General features: G+C 35.7%; 1 protein-coding gene and 1 pseudogene across 1 annotated transcript; one reads left to right on the top strand and one right to left on the bottom strand.

The window, feature by feature from the left end:
* Nucleotides 1-211: 211 nt before the first annotated feature.
* LOC129301714 (cyclin-dependent kinase C-2-like) lies at nucleotides 212-4,545 on the top strand. Its single transcript, XM_054940308.1, has 13 exons — nucleotides 212-295; nucleotides 384-566; nucleotides 1,072-1,316; nucleotides 1,393-1,413; nucleotides 1,772-1,881; nucleotides 1,969-2,041; nucleotides 2,137-2,248; nucleotides 2,351-2,474; nucleotides 2,812-2,948; nucleotides 3,038-3,095; nucleotides 3,189-3,259; nucleotides 3,360-3,874; nucleotides 3,941-4,545. The coding sequence occupies exons 3-13, from the start codon at nucleotides 1,307-1,309 to the stop codon at nucleotides 4,300-4,302; spliced, it is 1,593 nt and encodes a 530-aa protein (XP_054796283.1). The 5' UTR covers nucleotides 212-295; nucleotides 384-566; nucleotides 1,072-1,306; the 3' UTR covers nucleotides 4,303-4,545.
* A 102-nt stretch (nucleotides 4,546-4,647) lies between these two features.
* LOC129301715 (probable serine/threonine-protein kinase PBL2) lies at nucleotides 4,648-8,989 on the bottom strand (annotated as a pseudogene).
* Nucleotides 8,990-11,022: the final 2,033 nt, after the last annotated feature.

Here is an 11,022-nt window from a genome sequence, read left to right as displayed (position 1 = left end):
TATGGGAAATAATTAGTTAGGATAATAAAAAATTTTAAGAATTTTAATTTTTAGGTTTAAGAAATTTAATTAATCAAATTATAAATATGTAAAATAAATTATAAAAATTTAATTTAAAATTGAGTAAAAATGCAACGGCATATTTTCCCTCGGAAATATAACGAACGTCCTATCGTTTCATTTCCTCCCAAGTTTCTTCGTTGCGCTGTTCGTTTTCCCGCTCATTCTTCGTTTTCTTGTACTCCAAGATATCGTCTTCCTCATCCTCTTCTTCCACAAAGATACGAAACACAAGGTTCTTGGTTTACCTCTCTACATTGCGCTTCGATTTTTCCCTTTCTCTCATTGATTCTTGAGTTTATTGCTTCTCTTCATTCTCTTAGCTGATGAAGTCTTGTGGCGATCTTGATGTGCACATTCTCCGTCGGATTTCCTCAGAAATATTGGGTTTGAAGAGCCATGGCTGTTGCGCCCTACGGAAAACTCGACTTAACTCATTTGCCTCCAGGAGCCAAGACCATGGATAGCTACGAGAAGTTGAACCAAATTGGCGAGGGCACTTACGGGTCTGTTACTTGCTTTATATTAAAATGCTCTTTCACTTTCTGATATCTTCATACTTCAGAGTTTGATTCTTTTCATTTTAGCATAAATAGTCCATATTGGTTAAACATGGAGCTAGCAGAAATTTTATCACTCACCTATATGTTGCTCCTTGTAGACCTGGTAATCTTTGGCCTCCGCATATTAAATGATGAATTTTCTGTTTAAGGAGTTCATGTACATAAAGTTGAATGCGTTGGCCGATTAATGAATTTGTTGGCTGGCTTGGACGGACCAAATTGAGGTGTTTTCTTTTGATTTGAAGAATGTTAGCGTTCGAAAAATTTGCATCTCTGTGGATACTATTAATACCATGTATCATATTCCTATGGAGGAAGGGACAGTGAGATTATTTGTCTATTTGCTGTGTTCAAAAATAGAAAAGTAAAAATTTGCATGCACTTCATCATCATTTTCGATTAAATGTTAAGAAGAAGACTGATCTATACATTAATCTTTTGCTTATAGTCGAGTTTTCAAAGCTAGAGATAAAGAAACTGGTGATTTGGTTGCTCTGAAGAAAATTCGGAAGGAAACTACTGAAACAGACGAGGGGGTATTTCTTTGATCACCTTACAAAACATTTCTTCATTTTGTGACTTCTTGTCTGTTCCTGTTGCAGTTCCCTACTACTGCTATACGTGAAATCAAAATTCTGGGTGAATTAAAACATGAAAATGTGATCAAGCTAAAAGAAACTGTGATGTCACCAGGTATATTTTACAAACGGCTGGTGCCTTGGGATGATTTTCCACTACATTCCTAATATTTCTGGTCTATGATTTTCAGGGCCTGAGAGAGACAAGCCAGGTAAGATTTTCATTTTCACAGTGGATGTTATCATTATCTATATAGTGAGAACCAAACTTCATAACCTGCTTTATGATTCTGCTTTTGGGAAAATAGTTCCATTAATCCCTTTGGATTCCTATGATCTTATGGTTTCTTCATAGAAAGAATTACATCTATGTCTTACATAAAAAAAATTAATTACTACTATAATATCCATTGACAACTAAACGAAAGCCATTAACAACACAATCAGTTGTCAATGGCCTTAATTCAATTGTTAATGAACCTTATAATAATTAATTTTTTCGTATGGCACTTCAATCTAATTCTCCCTTCTTCATATGTTTCTCTGTTCCTTTTTTCCGGGGCATTGCAGACGGTAACAAGTATGAAGGGAGCATCTATATGGTCTTTGAATATATGGAACATGATCTAGCAGGCCTTCTTAAACGACCAGGGATGAACTTGACGTCTTCCCAAATTAAGGTATTACTATAAATTGTGCAAGTGATATCTCATTTATCAGTAGTGGTTTTATTTTTATTGTTCTCTGAGTAAGCTTTTTCCTGGCAGTGTTGCATGAAACAGCTTCTGCTGGCGCTTCACTTTTGCCATGCAAATAATGTACTTCATCGTGACGTCAAAAGTCAGTTGTGACAATCATATTAATTAAATATATATAAATCTTGCTGTTGCGTCTTTTGTACAAATTTGTTTTTCATGTATTTTGTTCTGTTGCAGCTGCTAATATTCTGATGAACAATGAAGGAGTCCTGAAACTTGCTGATTTTGGACTGGCAAAGAAATCTTCTGATTCAGAGCATACAAATCCGGTCGTTACATTATGGTACAGGTTAGTGATCTCACTGTTGTCATGGCACCTGTGTTGGCTTTTAATTAAAAAAAAAAAAATCGGCATGCCTTTCTGTTGATGATCTCATTCTATTTGAAGAAGGCCCCCAGAGTTGCTGCTAGGGGCAACAAAGTATGGACCGGCTGTTGATATTTGGTCTGCTGGGTGTCTTTTTGCTGCGCTTCTTAATGGGAATGGGAAGTGTATGTTCCGTGGAAAAACTGAGGTGAGTGACATTTCTATATTTGAAGGTTAATGTGATATGCATTCTCATAATTAGTTGTGAACTGATTAGTGTGAATGATATAACTTCAAGAAATGGTAGGCAAACAGGCTATATTGCTTTCTGGTTCATACTCAGTCCTGAAATACTAAGTTTTATCTTTCATGTGCTGATTACGAACAATCTTCATGCCCTCCATCTAATAAGTGACATCTCTGCTTTCATCAAAACGGCTTCAGATAATGGCTTACAGTCACTGATGCTTGTTTCCTTCGTAACTTGATGGTAATTATTTCTCGTGTAGATGAAGTGCATAATGCATGTTTCCTTAATATCGTAGGCAGACACTCTGGGTCAAATTTGTGATCTCTGCGGAAAACCAAATGAGACAAACTGGCCTGGGGTTTCTAATCTACCTTACTATTATACATTGCCACTAAGACCAATGCAAAGACGCCTTAGGGAAGTTTACGCACAGTAAGTATCACAGTTTGACCACCAGTAAGTAATAATAATGCTTGGTGTTTCTTTATGGATCTAAACAGTTGTTCTTTGTATTACTTTAGTTTTGGCAAAGAAGCTCTTGACTTGTTGGACAGGATGTTGACGCTTAATCCTGATAAGGTATCTTCCATCACTTAGTTATCCAACATGCTATTGCAAGATGAAGAATTAATGGGCAATATAATTAGATTTGTTTTGGTACTAACTTTACAGAGGATCGATGCTTCTAATGCTCTTGATTCTGACTATTTCTGGACTGATCCGTTGCCCTGTGATCCCAACAGGTATTATGGCTTTCTTTCCTGTAAATTTCTCATGACTTTTCATGCATTTGTCCCTTCCCTTCCTCCCTCATTCAAGTCACAAACTTCCGTGTGTGTGTAGTATGCCCAAGTACAAGGAATCACATTACTACGAGGTGAGGCAAAAAATAAAGAGCCTGAAAGAAATGCTGTCTGAAAAAACTCCCAGTCATCTGTTGATGCCACCTCCAAAGATGTCTTACAGCTCTCAAGCGGGGTCTAGCGGCTGTCAACCTCATCTCAGTGGACCACATCCTCCTCCTCCTTTTCAAGGGGGGCCTAGTGTCGGTTCTCATGGTGGATGTGGTAGTGGCCGTGGCTATGAAGTTGGAGCTCCATATTATCCTCAAGGATATGGACCATCATCTCATGGGTCTAGGCCTCATGGTGCAGGTGCCAGTGGCAGTGGCTGTGGAGGCCGAACTCCAAATTATCCTCAAGGATACGGATCATCATTTCATGGGTCTATGTCTCATGGTGCAGGTGCCAGTGGCAGTGGCTGTGGAGGCGGAACTCCAAATTTTCCTCAAGGATACGGATCATCATTTCATGGGTCTATGTCTCATGATGCAGGTGCCAGTAGCAGTGGCTATGGAGGTAGAGCTCCAAATTATCCTCAAGGACATGGATCATCATTTCATGCGTCTTGGTCTCACGGTGCAGGTGCCAGCAGCAGTGGTTATGGAGGTAGAGCTCCAAATTATCCTCCAGGACATGGATCATCATTTCATGGGTCTAGGTCTCGTGGTGCAGGTGCCAGTGGCAGTGGCTATGGAGGTAGACCTCCAAATTATCCTCCAGGACATGCATCATCATTTCATGGGTCTAGAGATCTAGAACATGGATCATCATCTCATGGTGCAGGTGCTAGTAGCAGTGGCTATAGGGGTAGAATTCCAGATTATCCTCAAGGATATGGATCATCATCTCATGGGTCTTGGTCTCGTGGTGCCAGTGCCGGTAGCCGTGGCTATGGAGGTAGAGCTGCTAGTCATCACCGTGGTGGTTCTTCCAGTTCTAGGTAAACAGAAAATCAATAGTGGCACTTCTTTGACTTGTTGATGTTCAGCTGAGGAAGCAGTGTAATAGGATAGGCATATTCTTTTGTTGTTACGGAGAAAATGAAATTGTAGATTGTTACTGAGGAAAGTTTTGTACAATGTCACAATAAAATACAAATTTTAGAGTTTCTCAATATGTAAGATACTGAGATAGATATGGTTGGATGAGGAGAGAACTCTTTTGTCGCTGATCCATTTTTAAACATCTGATTTTCAGCAGTGTTCTCTCTGCTTACACTTTTTTCTCTAGGCTACTCACTACTTATCCTTTATGGGCTATGATTATTCCCGCTGGCTCACACGTAACAGTTCCTGGGGAATTACATACTACCCCAAAAAAGCCTAATTACATTTCTCGGATAGGAAACAAGATCATACAGAAATTAATTATTCACAAGTCAAACTCAATATGCCCAGAATTACACATACACGCAAACTTGGCAACTGTTACCTTTAAGAAAACGGAAAAAACAAAGTCATTCCTGTAACCTATTTTCTATTATGCTATGCATCCCCTGAACTAAACTCTGTTTCAAGAATCCACAAAAGCAGCTTCTAGTCAGCGTGTGTTTCTCATTGACTTTTTGGAATGATGAGTATGCTTGATCATATTGTTCCCAGGCCCAGATTTTGGTGGGGTCCTTGGGATTGTTGTGTTCGAGGAATGGAGTTCTTCCAGTGTGGCTAGAACATGTATCATGGGTGGTCTGTATTTTGGATCTGCACTTAGGCATTGATATGCAAGTGCAGCTGCAGCTTGAGCTCCTTTTTTAGAGTACTGACCACCTAACCTCAAATCCACGACTCTCGAAATCCGCTTGCTGTCTTTGAGAAATGGCATTGCCCAATCGACCAGAGTTTCTCGATCATTTCCAGGCTTGTCAACCTCTACCACTCTTCTCCCTGTCAGTAACTCTAACATGACAACACCGAAGCTGTATACATCGCTCCTTGCAGTCAAGTGACCTATTAAATAAAAGCAAAAATGGCTCATCAACTTTTTTTAATGTAACAGCTTCTTCAACTTTATTTATACATATAAATGATGCTGAGTTGTGGATGAGAGCTACAAAAAACAACTGATATTGCCGGTTTCACACCAATGGCCAGTGGTTAATGAGGAGTAACTAGTCAATGTAAAGATGCCTTCCCCACTCAAAACATTTCACCTTTAATCAATGTACAAGCAAGCAAACCACAGATGCCTTTGGGACATGCAAGAAGTCACCTTTAATCAAACAAGTAAAGATTGAAATTTCAAGAAATACATCAAACTTAATCAAGTATAGATGATGTTACTAAATCTTTGGTAAATCCAATCCATGTATATACTTAGGTGCAACTTGTTGAAATACTTTTGTCTAATTCAACTCTTCAAAACTGTTATATTAAAAAATAAGGTTTCTTAATTAAGATATATTATTTTGACATCCTGCCCTAAATAGAAACATATTTGAATAAGCTGCTCTTCATTGGAATTTTCTTTATTTTTTAATTGTTAGAAATTGAAACCGCCCCCCAAAAAAAAATCATGATTTTACGCAATTGCATTTTGAATTTTGATTTCAAAACAAAAATTTATGACAATTTGATAGGAACAGCTTTGACACATGATGAAAAGCGGATTAAATGCCAAAATTAAAACCAGAGATTCATAGTTGAAATTTGGTTGTTTGCAATTAGGCTGAAAAAACACTAACAAAGCACAAGTGTTCGTTATTATTGGGACAGGGTATCATATCTTCTCCTTGCTTTTGTTCTCTTTAAATGGTATTTCGTCTCTCCTGCTTCCATAACCAATAACCATTGACTTCTCCAAAACGTGACAATCTAACAACTTCTCAAGAGAAATAACTCAGATGTGATAGAGCTGAATCTACCTGTAGCTACATACTCTGGTGCAGCATAACCTTTAGTTCCAATAATTCTGGTTGAAACATGAGTGTTATCTCCAGTAGGACCATCTCTTGCCAGGCCAAAATCTGAAAGCTTTGCGTTGAAGTCCTGAATAAGTTTTGCATAAAGTCCTTCAGAATGGAGGGTTCCATGTAAAACTGATGTAGTTATTACAGATTTCCAAGAAAATAAATAAATAAATAAAATATAAACAATAAAAGTGTGCTACATATTATACCGAATCAAGTAATACATTAGAAGCCTTTAAGTCCCGGTAGATAACATTTGCATCTAAGGTATGCAAAAATGCTAATCCTTTAGCAACGCCAACTGCAATATTGATTCGTGCAGCCCAGGATATGGGCTGAACACCTTCTGCAGAGAGAAAAGTAAATTTGAGGTATCATGAGTTAAATGACATTATGGCTCAGTTCAAAGGCAATAGGTAGCACTCTTGTAATCAATGGATTGATTTTGTTAAAGATATGGCTTAAATATCATTTTATGCTATATTTAGACTAGAGATGACAATTAAAATACGGCCTTCAGAAATACGGAGAAAGGAAAACATGAAAATCTTCAAGTTCTGCCATCATTAACAGTCATTGAAAATCATCTTCATGAGCATGCCTTCAAAATCGATTTTAGGGAAAATATTCTTAATTTCTCAGGACCACATTCTGCCATTTTGCAAATATTTTTATGAATGCATAATGGATAAAAAAATATTCCACTCATCACCACAGAATTGTCACCATTATTCTGGACTTGTCCCTGATATCCACGCCTTCCAAGATATTTAACTCTACAAGGAGCACAGTCTCCGGTACATATCAAGCTTATCATAGTAATAATCTTTTGAAAGCTTGAAAAGCATTAAACTACAAATATTCTTGAAATTAGTGTCGTTTGTTATGTAATCCATTCATGATTTCTTTATCCTTAGTCTTTGCTTTCGGTGAATTAATCAATTCAAATATCATGATTCAAAAACCAAATTGGTACATATCATTATAGAAATACAAGTTTCACGTTCATGTAATGCATTCACAATTGTGGCTTTATTATGATTAAAAAAAGTCTTCTTCTTCTTCTTGTGGAAAGCTATGGTGAATAGTTTCGTTAATATTGGGAATCAAAAAGTCAGAGCAGAATGAGAAACTACTTACTTCTGAATAAATGATTCTCCAAACTTCCTTTCTGCATGAACTCATAAACTAGAAGCCTGTTTTTACCATCTGAGCAATAACCAATAAGTTTGACCAAATTTTCATGGTGAAGTTGGCCTAGATAATTGACTTCTGCCTGCCCAAAAAAAAATGGCAAGTCAGTCAACACCTAGCAAGAGACAGTGAAATTAGCAAGTAGCTTGATTCAAAGGTCTTTGTTACATACAAGCCATTCCTTGTGGCCTTGGAAGCTTTCTGGCTTAAGTTTCTTAATGGCCACCATGATTCCACTCCCTGGTCTTGCAGGAGCAAATGAGTTCTCATTAATCCATCCCTTGTAAACATACCCAAAGCCCCCCTCCCCAATTAAATTTTCCATTCTGAAATTTTTTGTGGCTTCTTTAGATCATTGAAGCTGAAGGATTTGAGACTGGAAGAGATGGATCTGTTGATGGTTGGTTCTAAAGTTTGTAATGCAACTTTTCGTTCTGAAGAATTTGACTTCTTACTTATCTCACTTTGAGACTTCGCCTTTCCTGATAATAAATGAGAAACAGGTTAAAAGCAACCATGAGATTAATCTATCAAATCATAACCACTTCGCTGTGTCACTCCACAAAGTCAATAGTACCAAAATAGAGTGCAATCATATGTAATGATTCAGAGCCCCAATGTGATTCTGTCCTAGTCGATATCCAATATTTGCATGTTTGTGAGTATCTTGAATCATTGTGATTTCCTTGGCTTGTGATCATGGAAAATAAAAGAGCAGTTGAAGTTTGCATCATGATTTACTTGTTAAACTATAACTTCTGATGTTCTATGGCATAACGGATCTGGCTTGGTTGGTAGATTTATGCATGCGCTTATTTGAGTATGTATGCAAGGATCTTTGACCCAGACAACTCAAATGAGACGATAAAAAGCATTCAAAAAAATATAAGTTTAAGGTTTCCTCAGAAGAAAAGGTAGAAAAATTATTTTTGGGCAAAAAAAAAAAACAATTATGTGGACCAAAACAACCAAACTCCATGCAAAGCCAGGAAACCAAGGAAGATACATGTAAATACGCCTTCAGAGGAATGTGATCATCAAAATTCAAAGCAGCATCAGCAAAATAGAACAACAGAAGAAAAATAAATCAACGAAGGGCAAATAAGGCACCAAAAGAGGAAGATAATGCATTCAGAAATCATAACTAATGGCAGATACTGACCAGAAATGTTAGAGGAAGACACATGAACAACGGGTTTCCTACAGGAATTTCCCATAGCGAAGAAAAGATTCTCTCGTTAGACCAAAGCGTGAGTGAAGAAGGAAAGTTACAGAAGGAAGCGAGTAGGTTGTGGGGTTTTAAGGAGGACAAGGATGCTGAAGGAAGGGCCATTGATGTGGATTGCTATGAAACAGCAAAGGAAGAAGTAAAACAGCGTAGTCAATGGGGCAAATAAGCACAGGTTGAAACTTGAAGAGGGAAATTTCAAATTTACGGATTTTTTTAAAGAAAGATCATACCTTTCTTTTTCGGTCGGTCACTCCAAGACACCAGCCAAGGGCTAAACTTTATACACACAAAAACGAAAGAGGCTATGCATGGTCCTACCAGACTCGGTTTAATTTGTGGGTCATCCATTGACCCTGCTTCAGGCCGTTTCATATGATTATTCTATTTCGATTTTTGGAAGGGGCAAAGTCACAGAGAGAGAGATAGAGCTTTTATTTTTGGCAGATATTGGAAAGAGTCTACTCTACCTTGTTTAGTACTTTCTATTTAGATTTTATTCACCGACTCGCCATCAATAGGAGCAACAGGGTAGGCAAGCAAATATATTAGACTCCCTACATCATACCTTTAAGAATGATTCTTTATTCTTTATAAAATATAAGAAAAAGTATTTATTATTATTTTTTTATTTTATCTTTATTATTTATGACTCATGATATATTGTATATCTCTTTTTTCTTAGGATAAAGCTAGAAATTTTTTTTTATTTTAAGATACATCTAATTTTTTATTATAATAAAATAGTTAAAAGTGTCTTATAATAATAATCAATTACAACTCAAATATTTTACAATATAATTAAATATTACAATGTTTATAAACAACTTATAAGAGAAAAATGATAACTAAAAATAGCTACCGTTTTTCTTTGGGAGAATGCATAAAGGATAAGTAGAAGGAAAGGTTCCTTTCAAAGCACTAAATTTTCAGTGAGTAACAAGAGGAGTACATTCAACAACCATCACATTCCAAAAATATTTTCCATGCCATGGGCGTACCTCCTCTTTTCCTTATTGCATCACTTCTGATGAATTTTTTTTTCCCCCTAAATACAAAGAAAATTTAGGTAAGTCGAATCTCAAGAATTTATTAGGCTCAAGACATGCCTCTAAATTCAATGAAAATTTAATTTAGAAAATTTCGAGAGGTACTTATAAATAACTCATTAATAAAGCTTTTCATATCAACATCAAGATTTGATTTCATAAACTTTTAAGTTGTGAGATAAATTCTTATCAATTGGATCAAGCTTTGTTAATGTTTTATTGAAGTTATTCAAACCAAAAGAAAGTAAAGGCTTGCAAGTTTCAGAAATGCAGAAAGCTTGGTTTGGTTTCATCCAGATACAAAAAATCTAGAGTACGCGAACTTTCACTAGCTGCTTAAGACATTGAACTGCCGTAACTTTCCTAATATCATGGCAGTTTTAATATAAGGCTTTCATGGTTGAGAGGGAAGCTTTCCTTGGATCACTTCCTTAGCCTTTTTGACAGAAACTTGAGCTGAAGTGAAGAAAGAATTATCATACTTCCTTTTGGTTTTATGAGTCTAATTCCTAATTTTCTTTCGTTTGGGGGAGCTGGCAAAGAAATCGTTCTGAGTAAAAATGCTAATTATTATTTCTGTTTTATCCTAGTTGGAATTTTCCCTTAAGAACTCAGGCAGATCCCTTTTGCAAACTAATTTCATTATTTTACAATGTTTTTCAAGCTGAGAAATTTTCAAGATTGTGTTAATAACCTTCCTCTACATTATTGCTAGCATCTTTAGTTTTCTTAAATCCTTTTTGACACTTTTCTTCTTAGTTATTGTTAGAAAGATTTATGAGAAAATGATAATAAAATTTCTCTATTATATAAATGATAATTTAGTATATCAAAATATTATAATTCTACTAAAATTTTTAGATACTTTTAGTGAAAAGACTATTTTATCTTTATTAAAGATAACAAGTGCAATCACAACTTTTATTTAAAGAATAACAACTTTTGTTTTGTAAATCGTAAGAGTTGAACAAAAAATCATAACTTATCAAATGTAATTTATGTTATTGAAAAACAAGTCTCAATCATAACTTTTGCTTGAGAAATAATAACTTTTGTTCTGTGAATTGCAAAAGTTAAATAAAAAATCACAACTTATTAAGTGTAATTTCTGTTATTGAACATTAAGTTCTCAAAATAACAAACCCTAATCACAACTTTTGTTTAAAAATAATAATTTTTATTTAAAGAATTACAAAAATTAAACAAGAAATCACAAACTTATCAATGAGAGTAAAATTATCTTTTCAATTTAAAATTTATTAATACAAAGGTTTATAATAACTCCAAT

The sequence above is a fragment of the Prosopis cineraria genome, unplaced genomic scaffold (assembly GCF_029017545.1).
Source record: "Prosopis cineraria cultivar Desert tree isolate PC_DT_omini unplaced genomic scaffold, ASM2901754v1 PC2, whole genome shotgun sequence".
NCBI classification, from domain to species: domain Eukaryota; kingdom Viridiplantae; phylum Streptophyta; class Magnoliopsida; order Fabales; family Fabaceae; genus Prosopis; species Prosopis cineraria.
Note: the sequence above shows the minus strand (reverse complement) of the source record. Positions and strands in the feature narration are given on the sequence as shown.

Bases quoted from the DNA above. Each gene is read 5' to 3' on its own strand.
- LOC129301714 (XM_054940308.1), top strand. The intron at 2,249-2,350 runs GTTAGTGATCTC...TATTTGAAGAAG, and splicing joins GTCGTTACATTATGGTACAG to GCCCCCAGAGTTGCTGCTAG. The intron at 3,096-3,188 runs GTATCTTCCATC...CTAACTTTACAG, and splicing joins TGACGCTTAATCCTGATAAG to AGGATCGATGCTTCTAATGC.